The 14497-nt window shown below is 42.7% G+C and overlaps 1 protein-coding gene across 1 annotated transcript; it reads right to left on the reverse strand.

The window, feature by feature from the left end:
- Positions 1-8961: 8961 nt before the first annotated feature.
- Positions 8962-9459, reverse strand: LOC142612060 (uncharacterized). Its single transcript, XM_075784192.1, has one exon. It carries the CDS (start codon positions 9457-9459, stop codon positions 8962-8964), a length of 498 nt encoding a protein of 165 aa, XP_075640307.1.
- Between the last annotated feature and the right edge of the window lie 5038 nt (positions 9460-14497).

Raw genomic sequence — 14497 nt, forward strand, 5'->3', positions numbered from 1 at the left:
AAAAAAAGAAAAAGAAAAAGGAAAAGCGACCTGTGATAGGTCACAATATTTATTTATGGTTGAAGTTGAATAGTGAAATATTATTATTGGTTGGACAAGAGGGACAACACTAAGACATGTTTAGTAGACTATAACAGATGCTGTAATGTAATAGTTATTCCTATGATTTAGTTATTCTTTAGTTTGGTTATATTTTTATTACAAGGAATAATCATTCCTTACGAATAGCTATTCTTTAAAATAAGGAGTAATTATTCCTCTTTAAAAGGTTGTATTAGCTATTCCTCAATAAATGCAATAATTTCAAAACTTAATATACTTCCAAATAAAAAAACTTTCCATATACATCTAACAATTATAAAAATTAAAAATCATAAAAAATAACACATATCCCTCTTAAATTTAAAAATAACAATTTTTAAGGAGATATAATTGTATGAGTAAAAAATTTCCTATAATAAATGTTAAGTTTTATTCTAATGTTATAACTCACAACCAAATTAATGAATAAGTTTAGTTATTACATTAAAACACATTTTATTCATAGTAATAAAGATTACAATTCCTGTCGTAATTCTCATTCAGTATACCAAACGTACTTGTGCACACCAAATGTACAAACAACAGGCTCAATCTATACTTAGGCTCACAACTTATTTGTATTGTGGGCTTTGAATTTCCTACTATGGGTAGTCCTTTGCTTAGAGACCTAGCTACGCCCTCTTGATTTTACAAACCCCTTTCTCTCTTTTTCCTCACTGAGTTGCTCCCCTTTCCTCTCGATATGGCCTCTCTCTTTTTCTCTCCTCTGTTATTTTCTTCGCATTATCAACCCCCTAACCTTCCCTTTATATGTGGAGGTAAGTGGGGGTGTTATGATTATTTCCTGATCTCACTCGTTGGGAACAATGGTAATGGCATTGGAACTGGTTCTTGCCACCAAAAGGCTGTTCGGTAGCGATACTCCCCAAGACAACACCGGACTGCTGAGACCTTGTATTCTCGAGCAATCACACTCCCGACCAAGTTAGAGTTGATCGGGAGGGGCTCACTTTTGACAATCAAGGCATGACGGCCCCATTATGGTTTTTGGGGTTTAAACTGGGCTGTCGGGTGCATTTGGACCGAGGTCATAAGTCCAATGGGGATAGGGTCAAGTGTTGTCTCTCAAGGCCAAGGCTCAAGGCATCCATGGGCCTAGGGCCCTGCCCCGTATGGTGCCACAAAGCTAGGGTCCAAGGCCCAATGGGCCCGAGGCCCTTCTCCGTACATTAGCCCCCCTTGATTCGTGCCCGGCTACCAGGAATGAATCAAGGACGATCTGAATGGCATTGTTGATCTCCTGGGAAGCTCAATCGTCGACGGTTAAAAGAACAAATTGGCCGTCAATGCTTTCTTAAAAGGAGCGATGCGCCAGGTTGTCACATCCAGCAGTAATTATAACATGATGGTTCATGAACCGCCTGACGATTTATGAACTGAGCCCACGTGTGTGGGGGTTACAAAAAGAAAAAAGAAGGGTTTTTCCCACCTCCGTCTTCATTAAATGCTTTTAGCCCTATAAATAGTTTCTCCTGACCTCTCGCACTACTCTTTACATCCTTTCTTCTTCAGTTTTCTCTCTACCGAGCATATTTCTCCCGTGCATAAATTCTCCAATTCAAATCATCATTTCCTAGAGTCCATAGTAAGTCTTCTTTACTCTTTCATTTTCTTTCAAGTTTTTCTTCACTCTTAGAATTTAAGAATGGGTTGCTTTCATCTCCTCACTTCTGAAGCGGCTTTGGCTAGTTTTAGGGTAGCTTATGGTGTTCCTGGAGATGTCAATGTCGCCTACTGTCACGAGGGCGATATCGCTCTCCAGAGGCGCTCTAATCCAAATGTAGCATTTTTTCCTTTGATAGCCATCCTAGAGGGTGGGGTTAGGTTTCCCGTGGACCCTCTCATTGTAGGTACCCTTAGGTTCTATGGCCTATGCACTGACCAACTCCCCCTCAATTTTTACAGAGTTGTGAGTTGCGTCAGTAAACTAAACCAAATATACAGGTTGCAACTAAACCATCACGACATCAACTTTATGTATAGTTTATGCGGAAATATTAAGACAGATTACTATTAAAAACTAGGGATATGCGGGTACGGCTTATATCATGCCTTCTCGACTCTAACAGAAACTCGGCGAGAGAATTCGTCCGGGTAAGCAGCAATTGGCTTGCCGATGAGCTCCCCTGTCCACTTTTGCTGCGTTATGTTGGTTGGTACCGAGCGGACAGCTTCGGGCATCCCACTTGATACTCAGCTGTAACCCAATATATTCTACCTGGCAGCCATTTAGCCAGGCTCTGTTGGTGGACAGTCCCCTTTTGTCATATATCGACGTTCAACACACCAATTTGCCCCCCCCCCCTTTCTAACGATAGGTGAAGCTAGAGACCTCAGCCCCCGGTACACTATCGCGGATGATCTTGCACCAACAAAGGACGCCTTGACTGATATTGTATCTCAAAGTCGTAGGTCCCTCGTACCCGTCGAAGAGCTTGGAGCTCCCGTTCAAGTAGCCGAGCCGGAAGCAGCCAAGTCTGTTAATTCTTGTGGAGTGGAGGCTGGTCAAGGCGAAAAGATGGTGAAAAAGCAAGTAATGACCATTAACCGATTTTTGCTTGGCACCCACCCAGCGACTCAACCTCAACACCCCCAAGGCAAGGATCATATTTCTCTTCCCCCTCTTGCTGGTCAAACCAGAAAAAGGCAGCGCGTCGCCGAAAAACCACCTAGGGTTCCAGGTGATAGTCCCTCAAGGACCCTCCCTAGGTATCTGGCGAGATCGCGATCCAAGAGCCGACTGGTGGTTCTCAACCAACTGCCTAGGTCGGGACCAATGTGGCATCCTCTTCTTAGCCCGAGGTGGGTTGGTAGATCACCTTCAGACTTGGTGAAAGGCCCCTACCGGTGTCTGCCAGCGTAAGGACATGGGCACAAGGCGAAAGGGGCGGGTCGCCTAGAGTTTGGCGTAGGGCCTCCTATTGCCTGAGGATGTTCACTTCTTCTCGGACGGAGCCGACGAGTCACTGGCTAGGTGGCTGTAGTGGCATACTATTGTGGTAACTTACTATCTCGCCCTTTTCCATTTGTTACAATGCATGTGTATTCCCTTTGCCTTCACTTACCATTTTATCAATGTTGCATCATAAGGCACGCAGTTGACCTACGTCATTGACGAGAGGTTAAAGGAGGCCATCGAGAATACTGAACGGGAGAAGGCCTTAAAAGACGTTGCGGTTGCCATGGCGGAGGAGAAGGGCAAAGTTGCTGAGGCCGCCGAGAAGAAGGCGCAGTCTGCCGAGAAAGCCTAATTGGTGGCAGAGAATAAATTAACAGAGATGGAAGTTAAGCTGGGGGGGCATAGAGCTCAAATTGGCAAAGGTAGATAGCCTAAACTTGGCCCAAGCTGACGAGATTGCTAACCTGAAAGCGACCCTTGAAGCCTGCGAGGAGAAGTGGTATAATGTAGGCTTCACTGAGGCTGAAAACTCTATAGAGCCCATTGTCCATCAAGCCCGACATCATGGGTTCAGGGAAGGGTGGCTGGCAACCCTACAAGCAATGGGAGTAGTTGAGGATTCCCCACTGAGGAATCCCGAGCAAATTCCGTACCTAGCCCCTCGTCCCCCAGTTCAGAGTCAAGCCGGTGCTGCGGATGAGGAAGATACCCCCAGCATTAGGGAGTTGGTGCAGGCAATTGACTCCCACGTGGAGTTAGTTGATCTGGAAGTCACCAGCAACCTTCATGCTGCCGCCCAATTTGTCAAGGACGTCCAAACCCAGCCATCCCTAGCAATCCAACCAGCCGAGGAGGCGCCAGGACAGCTCGCTGAGGACATAGCCCAACTTCCGCCTACCGACCCTATAGTATGATTGTTGATGTTTTACTTGCCTTAGACCTTTTATTTTTTTTTCTTATTTGTTCTTTACTTTTTATTTGCTCGGTTTGCCTATGGTCACCGGGTTGTAGTGGCAGAACAATGGTTTAATTTTTAATTCTTTGATTAGTCATCCCAAGATGGTGACTAGACGCCTTTTTCATCCATGTTTGTAAATAATGGCTGAATTTATAAATGATTGTGGTTGTCAGCTTCCTCATCATATCATACTTTCTCATTTATGATGACTGGCTATTCAAATCAAAGTTTACTTTTTGTCCTTGAATGTTTTGGTTTAAGGTTTCCACTTGCTTAGTGATTAGGATCGAACTGAGAAGCAGGTTTCTATCAAAATTATTTGATGTAAGGTTTCCAGTTGCTCGATGATTAGGATAGAACTGAGAAGCAGACTTCTATCCTTACAATAATTTGATATAAAGTTTCCACCTGGTCGGTGATTAAGATCGAATTGAGAAGCAGGTTTTTGTCCTTAGAATAATTTGATATAAGGTTTCCACCTGCTCGGTGATTAGGATCAAACCGAGAAGCAGGTTTTTGTCCTTAAAATGAATAGTCTTAGTTCTCTTCACATTTGTTGATCGGGGTTAGTGAGTTAACAACAATGGAACTATAGGTACAAATACACCTGCATGAATAAACATCACCTTTGTACTACTTAATATTTTATACATGCATTGTTATACTCAACCCATACTCCTGCACACTGATCGTCAGTGGTAAAACTTCTTCAGATTGTGAGCATTCCATGGCCAGGGAAGTGGTCTTTCGTCCAAGTCCTCCAAATAGTATGCTCCTGCTCTAGCAATGGCAGTTACTCTATATGGTCCCTCCCAGGTAGGTGCTAATTTTCCTGCATTGACATCTCGTGTGTTCCCTACAACCTTCTGAAGTACCAAATCACCAGCACTAAACTCCTTTCTCCTCACGTCTTTGTTATATCTCTGAGCAAGTTTTTACTAGTATTCTACCAGCCGTATGGTTGCTGACTCCTAGTGCTCTTCCAACAGGTTCAACTGTCTTACCATTAATTCTGCATTCTTGGCTGGAGAGAATCTCGAAACCCCCACACTGCACAAATTTACCTCGGCTGGTATGACTACCTCTGCTCCATATGTTAGAGAAAACAGAGTCTCTCCTGTGGACCTCCTTAAGGTTGTCCGGTATGCCTACAGAACATTGGGCAATTCTTCGGCCCACTTGCCCTTAGCACCCTCTAATCTTTTCTCTAACCCATTCATGATGGCTTTGTTGGTGGCCTCTGCCTGACCATTACTCTACGGGCATGCCAGAGTAGAGTACCTGTTCCTAATGTCAACGTTGCTACAAAACTCGAGAAAAGCCTTACCGCCAAGCTGCAACCCGTTATTTGACACTAGTGACTCTGATACCCAGAACCTTGTTACTATGTTTCTCCATACAAACTTCTTAACATCCACGTCCTGGATGTTTGCCAATGCCTCTGCCTCTGCCTACTTGATGAAATAGTCCACGACCACTAAAACAAACCTTCGGTTTACTGTAGCCTGAGGGAATGGACCAACAATATCTAGCCCCCACTGCACAAAGGGCCATGGGCTACTAATAGGATTTAGGTTCCCCACCAGCTGGTGGATCATTGGAGTGTGCATCTGACATTGCTCACACTTTTGTACATACTCGGTAGCATCCTTTTGCATTCGCGGCCACCAAAATCCCTGAGTCATCGTTCAGTGGGCTAATGAATGTCCCCCCACGTGACTGCCGCACACTCCCTCATGTAGCTCAGTCAGGAATTCCTCAATCTTGATGGGGTGCAAACACTGTAGGTAAGACCCCTCAAACGACCTTCGGTACAACTTACAATCAACTGACAACCAGTACCGAGTAGCAGCCCGGTGTACCTTTTCTGCTTCTTTTTCATCGGCTGGCACCTGATTCTTAGCTAAAAAGTCAATGATCAAATCCATCCAACATGGTTCGACTGTTGTTAAGAGTGAAACACCTACCCCCGCATTAATACTCGGCTCGGCTACCAACTCCACTTTGATTAACCAGGGTACCTCCTCAGTCAACGACGACTCCAATGTGGCCATAGTCTGCTTTACCAACCGTAAATACTGCATTATCCATGGATCTTTGACCTCAAAACTTCCTTGCACTTGATTAACCACCAATCGAGAATCCGAGTAGATCTCTACTTCCCTTGCTCCTAGGTCCAAAACAACCCTTAATCCGGCAAGCAGGGCTTCATACTCGGCTTTGTTGTTAGAAGCCCTAAATCCTAGCCTAAAAGAGTGCTCTAGTTTTATTCCTTTAGGGGTGATAACTACAATTCCAGCCTCGGCTACTGATGCATTAGACGCGCTGTCCACAAAAACCCTTCACGGGAGGACTTCTATGTGACAGACCATATCTATCTCCCCTCTCGGGGAAAACTCTACAACGAAGTCGGCGAGAACCTGACCCTTCACCGAGCTTCTAGGTTTATACCTGATGTCAAAGGAGCCCAGCTGAGTTCCACACTTAGCTATTATACCTGTGAAATCGGATCTCTTCAACAACAATTGCAGAGGATACGCAATCAGTACATAGACGGTATGGGCTTGAATATCATGGGGTAACTTCCTCGTAGCATGAACTAGTGCTAATACCAACTTCTCCAGAGGCAAATACCTCGTCTCGGCATCAACCAAGATTTTGTTGATATAGTATATTGGTTGTTGCACCCCTTAATCTCTCAACAGCACGGCACTCACGGCATGCTCGGACACCGAGAGGTACATGTATAAGTCCTCGCCAGGCTCTGGGCTATTAACATAGGGGCTTGTACCAAATATTCCTTCAAATCCTGAAAAGCCTTTTCACATTCCTCATTCCATTGGAATCCCTTCCACTTCTTCAAAAGTTGGTAAAATGGACGGCATCGGTCGGCAAAATTTGAAATAAACTGGTTAAGGGCAACCAACATACCGGTCAGCACTTGGACTTCCTTTGGATTACTTGGCGGCCTGAGGAGCTTCATGGCTTCAATCTGATCAGAGTTGACTTCTATTCCTCGGTTAGTGATCAAATACCCTAAGAACTTGTCGACCCCCACTCCGAAAGCACACTTGTCAGCATTGAGGCGCAGCTTATGTTGTTGCAGTACTTCAAACACCTCTTTAAGATCGTCAATATGCTGCGCCTCCCTTTTGCTTTTTACCACCATATCGTCAATGTACACCTCAACTGTATGCCCAATCTTATCTCTGAACATTCTCGTCATCAGCCATTGATAAGTGGATCCAGCATTCTTTAGCCCAAATGACATCACGGTATAATGGTAATTAGCATCGAGGGAAATGAATGTTGTCATCTCCTAATCATCGGCAACTAGGGCAATCTGATGATAACCCTAGAAAGCGTCCAGAAAGCTCATCCTCGGGTGCCCGTACATGGCATCCATGAGCTGATTGATCTTCAGCATGGGGAAGGGGTCTTTCGGGTATGCTCGGTTCAAATCAGTGAAGTCAATACAAACTCTCCATTTCTCGTTCTTCTTTTTCACCACCACAATGTTTGCAAGCCACTCCGGGAAGAAAATCTCCTTTATTGCCTAGCCTCCTTCAATCTCTTGACCTCTTGCCTAGTAGCTTTGACGTGCTCCTTGGCTGATCTCCTTGGCTTCTGCTTCTTGGGAGGGAACAACGGGTCTACATTAAGCTTGTGAACTATGAACTCAGGGTTGACCCCAAGCACCTCATATGGGCTCCAAGCAAACACATCCATATTTTGTACAAGAAGTAGCAGTATCTACACTTTATCTTTGTCCTTCATGCTCACTCCTATCTGGAAACTCTTATCATCATCCGGGAGTACCCTTATCGTTATTAGGTCCTTGGCACCACAAGCCCCTAATTCCTCCTAGGTTTCCTGTAATTGCTATAAGGGAATTCCTTTGGCTGGTTCTTTCTATTTGATCTCACTGTTAACAGTGGCCACCAAGCACTACCTAGCTACTTGCTGATTTCCCCTCACTATAGCAATGCCTTGCTTGGAGCAGAATTTGACTTTCACATGCATGATGGATGGAACTGCCCCTATTGCATAAATCCAAGGCCTTCCAAGAATTGCCGTATAGTGTGAAAATGAGGTGACCACAATGAACATCACCATTACCTCATTGCCTTCCATGTTTATGGGAAGTGAAATCTGCCCTTCTAGGATCACCATCCAGCCATTAAATCCCACTAGGGGTGTGTCTTATTTCGTGAGATCCTCATTTTTCAACCGAAGCCCCATGAATAGGTTAAGATACATCACTTCAGCACCACTCCCTTGACCTATCAATACCTTCTTCACTATGAAGCCATTTATCCAGGTGGTGACCACTAAAGCATCGTCGTATAGCTGGATCGTTCCTTTTAGATCATCATCATTGAAGGGAATGGGTTCCCGAGTGAGCTTTAACTTCTTCTTGGAGGGTTGTTTTCCCGAGCAACCTTCTGTTGGCACCATAGTCAATACCCCTTTCCTTCCGAACACCACGGTACCTCTTGAAGTGTCGTGGATGACCTCTATCACTCCCAATGGGGATGGAAGAGGGTTTCCTAGAGGCCGAGCTCCCTGCGCGGCGTCTTGATTCCTTGGGTCTACCACAAACTCTTTCAAATACCCCACTTTAACCAGCTACTCTAGATGGTCTTTCAACACCCTACATTGCTCGGTGGTATGCCCCTTGTCTTTATGGTAAGTACAGTACAAGTTTTTATTTCTCCTCAACGGGTCACCCCCCATCTTGTTCAGCCATCAAAAGTATGGTTCATTTTTTATTCGATCCACAATTTTGTGCATTGGCTCTTTGAACATCATGTTCACTTCCCCTACCTATGCGCTCTGCTCCCGAATCCTCAAATCCCTTCGGGGCCTTGATTGAAAACCCCCTACCGAGGCTAACTCATGATCGAACCTTTACCCTTGTTCTGCTGCCGATCGTCCTCTAACCTCTTATATTCTTTAATGCGGCTCATCAACTGCCTTATATCCTCAGGTGGTCTCCTTATCAACGAGTCTTGTAGTTCGGAATCCTCGGGCAATCCCAACCGAAAGGTACTCGAGCGATTTTTTCGTTGCCTCCGCCAATTTCATTGTACAACTCCCAACACCTGATTTTCATAGCTGCGAAAGGTTTCCCCTGCCCCCATTTCATTGATAGTAATGCATCCACGGATTGCGGAACTCGGTTGCATGTCATGAACCGGACACCAAACTCTTGAATCAACTCAGCAAAATTATGAATTGAGCCTTTCCTTAATCCATTGAACCACCTCAAGGCGGTGGGTCCAAGACTCGAGGGAAATATCTTACACATTAATGCATCGTTATGAGTATGCAAGGACATCATCTGAATATAATGGTTTACGTGCTCTACCGGGTCCGTTTTCCCATCATAAGAATTGAATAGAGGCCGTGCAAATCTACCCGGCATGGGGGCCCGTTCAATGTCCCCCAAAAATGGCGAACGAGCAGCTTTGCGTAATGCTCGACTCATAGCATCCATAGCAGCATTCTAGGGTCGTTCCTCCTCTGGGGAAATTGAGTCTCGGTTTGCATACTCTCGTGAACGATCCCAGTGTTGATGGGAACCAAATTGGTGAGAGCCTACTTTATGGTAGCCTCCCACGCTAGCCGATGCTTCCTCACGCTTCAAGTGGTCTCTTCTCCGATGCTTATCTCTTGCTTCCACCTCCAAATCTCTCACCAACCTATGCAAACGTTCAAGTTCCTCATCTCTTTCGTCAAAACGATGATGCCCTGAAGTGCCCGAGAGTGTTTGATGTGTTTGGAACGACCTTTCTCTAAGATCAGACTGCTCTTCCTCCTACTCATGCTGCCTGTCTTCACGCCTCTTTTGCCTTCTTTCCTACCAGGTTGACCCCCGAGAGGATCCCCCAGAACCACTTCCAGCATAATTCCCTGACTGACCTTCGGACATTTTCCCTGCGTGAGTCTCGGCAGAACCACAGCTACGTAGGAGATCCCCACAGACGGTGCCAATTGTGCGCACCTAATGTACAAACAACGGGCTCAATCTATACTTGGGCTCATAATTTATTTGTATTGTGGGTTTTGGATTTCCTACTATGGGTAGTCCTTTACTTAGAGACCTAGCTACGCCCTCTTGATTTTACAAACCTCTCTCTCTCTCTCTTTTTCCTCACTGAGTTGCTCCCCTTTCCTCTCGATATGGCCTCCTTCTCTTTCTCTCCTCTATTATTTTCTTTATACTACCAACCCCCTAACCTCTCACCCTATCCTCCCCTTTATAGGTGGAGGTAAGTGGGGTGTTATAATTATTTCCTGATCTCACTTGTGTGAATGGGGGTCCAATTCCATTGCTTCTAAGTGGAGGTATCGTTGGGAACAATGGTAATGTCATTGAACTGGTTCCTACCACCAAAAGGTTGTTCGGCAACGATACTCCCCAAGACAATACCAGACGACTGAGACCTTGTATCCCTGAGCAATCACACTCCCAACCAAGTTAGAGTTGATCGGGAGGGGCTTGCTTTTGACATTCAAGACATGACAGCCCCATTATGGTTTTTGGGGTTTAAACTGGGCTTCAGGGTGCGTTCGGACCAGGTCATAAGTCCAACAGGGATAGGGTCAAGTGTTGTCTCTCAAGGTCAAGGCCCAAGGCCTGATGGGCCTAGGGCCCTTTCTCGTATGGTGCCACAAAGCTAGGGTCCAAGGCCTAATGGGCCCGGGGCCCTTCCCCGTACAGTACCCTAATGGTGGGAAATATTATTTTTATTCATTGAATTATGATACACGTACATGTAGATATGATAAATTAGGAATTAGGATGCTTTATATTTTTTAGGAATAGAGATGGCAACATGGACAAAGATAGATCGAGATAACTTGTCCCCACCTCATGATAGAAACATACAAGTAATGTTTCAATTAAAAGTTCAACCAGACCAAGTTGCACAATTTTCATTTTGAGATTTACAATTTTCTTATTAACAAATTAAAGAACCACACATAATATTACTAATTAGAGTAAACAGTTCAACAAACCAAGCCGCACAATCTTCATCTTGAGATTTGCTACCAAAAGAGACTAATAAATTTCTTTTATCCCCTCATATTGTAGTTCTCACAATATTCTATTTTCATTCTTGAAAATTTAAAATGTCACACACTTCGTCATTTTCTCCACTTTCCTTAAATTTTTATCTACGTGTTTTTAGAATGCATATTTTAACCTACACTATATCTTAGGGACAAAAAATGATATGCTTTAGGTTTTCTTTTCTTTTTTTTTTCCTTGACATAACATCTGGGTTTTATTTTAGTCCATAAAACTTAATAGGAGCATTCAGCAAAAAAAAAAAAAAAAACTTAATAGGAGCGCACTGAAGGACAGAGAGTAGACTATACTTCAAGGATAAAAATAATATTTTAGTCTTAATTTTTTTTCATTAAAGAAAATATGACTAAATGTTGCACCATTTTCTAAATTTATACTAATGATTAGTTACGTATCATGGTTTAGAATATATTATTCAAGATTTATGTGTAAAAAAATTAGAAAATAATAATTTATGGTGGGAAGGAGAAAAATCAAGATTTGTGTCAAAAGTTCTTAAATACCATAGTTTTGTGTTGCCTAGAGCCTTTTGACTCAATGGCATTACATAATTCCCCCATGGATGAGAACATATACTCAAATCTCCTCTCTCCCCATTCTTGGTAAGAACATAAAAATCATAATCATAACTTTGTGTTTGGTTATCTATTATAATTTTTTCATCAAAAAATGATTTCTTCAAACATACCTATAATTACTGTATTTAGTTTATGCATGTACATTATTATTTTTTTTAATAAACGGTAAGAAATTTTCTTGATATATGTTTTAATATGCAAATACATCAGTTAAAGCAACAGAGAAACAACTTGCAGGGAACTCTTCTAGACAAACAATAGAGTCGGAACTCGGAACGCTCTTTTGCATAGTTGGCTAACAGCCGCTTATATAAACTGCTAACTACGAGACCCTATCAACAAGTGCTGAAATTCCCATACCAAATGGCCAAACGGTGCAGTTGAAGGACATCCTTGCCGGTGAGTCTTGCATTATTTTGGTTGATATTTTGCATTATCTATCCGTGGGGGGATGAATGAGAGCTCAGCTCGAGGACCAAGGCCCAAGAAACAAACTTGAGGGATGGGCTCAGTCCAGAGTATGGTGATAAGTGAAATAGCCTGCTAAGTAGAGAGAAGCCATTTGGGCTTGCCGTCATGGAGAACCATAATGTCTTCCTTTCCCGAGGCTCATCACCGAGGTAATAGATAGAGCCTTCACCCCAAGATGGTGAAGGGATCTCGAATAACACCTCCCTTCTCCGGCCGAGATCCTCCACTTTCCAAGCTCATCTTGAAGGACACGACATAGAAAACATAGAATCCAATGAAGCAATCATCTCTGCATTAATGAAACCCTTCACCTAATGTCAGCCACATTAAATGTTGAATGACTAGCCTGAACAATGGAAGCACTCCCAAAAGTGCTCCCTCATGATCAAAAGATGGCAGTGCAGAGAAATGACGGGACAAGTATCCCCTAAATCCATATGGGGCAATCCAGTTGAAGGAGGAAAGAAGGAGAGAAGAAGGCTATAAAAGGAGGAGAGAGACAACAGAGAGAGGGTTCAGATAATTAGAGAGAGAAAGTTTAGGCAAGAATGAGAGAGAGAGAGAGAGAGAGAGAGAGAGAGAGAGAGATAGGAAGCTAAACTAGTGATATTGTTTTCTTAAGCCTTTAACCTTTGAATCCTTCCCACGTACCTTGGGAACCTTGTTCTAACATATATGAAAGCTTGATTTAGTTCTTTTTCATCTCTAACTAATTGCTTAAATCTCCTATTGTGGATTTATCCCATCTTTTAGAAATTAATTGTGTAGATCAATTATCATTATCATTATTCCTTTGTTAGTTGATTTTGACCCCCACACTATCATTTTAGTATCATATTTTACAATAAATTATAGAGGATTTTGGAAGTTATGATAAAGTTTAAAGACGAAAATAATATAATGTAAAATAAAGAGAGAGAGGGAGAGAGAAGAAAATAAAATAGTAAAAATATTTTAGCCAAAAAAAATTTAATGTACAAAATTTAGTTGACAAATGAAGTGTTAATATTTCAACATGGCCAAGGCCAACATCGTCAAACCAAATTAAATCTGTGGGGAGTAAAAGGATCCAAGCGGGCATTTGGGCCTTTGGGCTCTAGCAAGGAGGGCCGATCTGTTCTTGAGCTAAGAATTTGTTAGTACTGCGAATCGGCCCATACGTCGAGGGTCCGAGGACACATCCGAGGGTGAGTTTCTCCTCGGACAGACCCAAGAGAACTCAGAGATTCACTACGAAGGTCAAGGCAGAATTCTGGAAAGACTGTTGGTTAAAAGTGAGAAACCTTGAACCTTCTAGATACACCGGTGTTAGAAAAATATCATGAGCAAAGGCTGCCACCTCCACATTAAAGACTCTGCACCTACCTCCCTGGCCGCATTAATAGGGAAGTGACCCCTGAACAGTATAACTGAAACTTCTGGTTACTATTCAAAGACACTAAGAGAAGAAATATCTAGAGGGGAGGGGATTTGAGCAACACGTGGATAAAGCATCAGGAGAAGAAGTATTTAAGGGGGGCAGTCTGTAACCAAGAGGGAGAAGAATTGTAATTTTTAAGAAAGAAAGAGAAATAATACAGAAGTAGTCCTCGGCTCACATCCGAGGAGGTCCATCTGCAATTATCATTCATTATTTACAAGTGTTTGCACACCATAGCCTGTTATTAAGTTCTCAGTACCTCTAATCTAGATTTCAAGCCCACACTCTACAAATTTCATTGTTTAAGGCTCATTGGGCCTGAGCCCATAGTTGTCTTTGGGTCCAGGTGCAATTGTGCACTTACAAAATCCATGGTCGTGGTGAGAAAAGAAAACCGTTATAAAAAAGTCATAAGCCTAATAGAACTTTTTTTTAAAAAAAATCGTGTGGAGATTGGAGGGGAGGAGAGGATTTTTACTTGTATAAATCATAATAAATTGTCAAATTTGTCCTTAATGTAAATTCATATATTTCTTTAAATTAAACAAAAGTTTATAATTGTAATTGCATTGAAATCATTAGCCTGTGTGGGTGTAATATCACACTCCTAACAATATTAGTGATTGGAAAATGCAAAAATATTGTTGGACAAACACATAAACCTTAAATTGAGATGAAGGGAAGTTTTGACATTAAAGTATTAAACCAAAAAAAAAAAAAACCCTCTTAGAACACGCTATGAGGCATGAGACTAGTTATTATCATGGTTTTAAAAACTAAACCGAATATAGAATTGAAAAAATAGTGATTTTTGCCTCTTTGGTCTGATCAGGGTTAACCGCTAATCCAATCGGTGATATAATAAAGTAGTCGCTAACCCGTGTGATGCACGGGATAGTTAAATAAAAATAAAAATGACTTATTTTGCTTAAAGGTTTATGATTTAGCTTTAAAAAATGCATAACTTGAA

The sequence above is a fragment of the Castanea sativa genome, chromosome 10, assembly GCF_040712315.1.
Source record: "Castanea sativa cultivar Marrone di Chiusa Pesio chromosome 10, ASM4071231v1".
In the NCBI taxonomy this organism is placed as follows: domain Eukaryota; kingdom Viridiplantae; phylum Streptophyta; class Magnoliopsida; order Fagales; family Fagaceae; genus Castanea; species Castanea sativa.

Excerpts from the sequence above, each read along its gene's own strand:
- LOC142612060 (XM_075784192.1), bottom strand. The coding sequence starts at position 9,459 with ATGGATGCTATGAGTCGAGCATTACGCAAAGCTGCTCGTTCGCCATTT.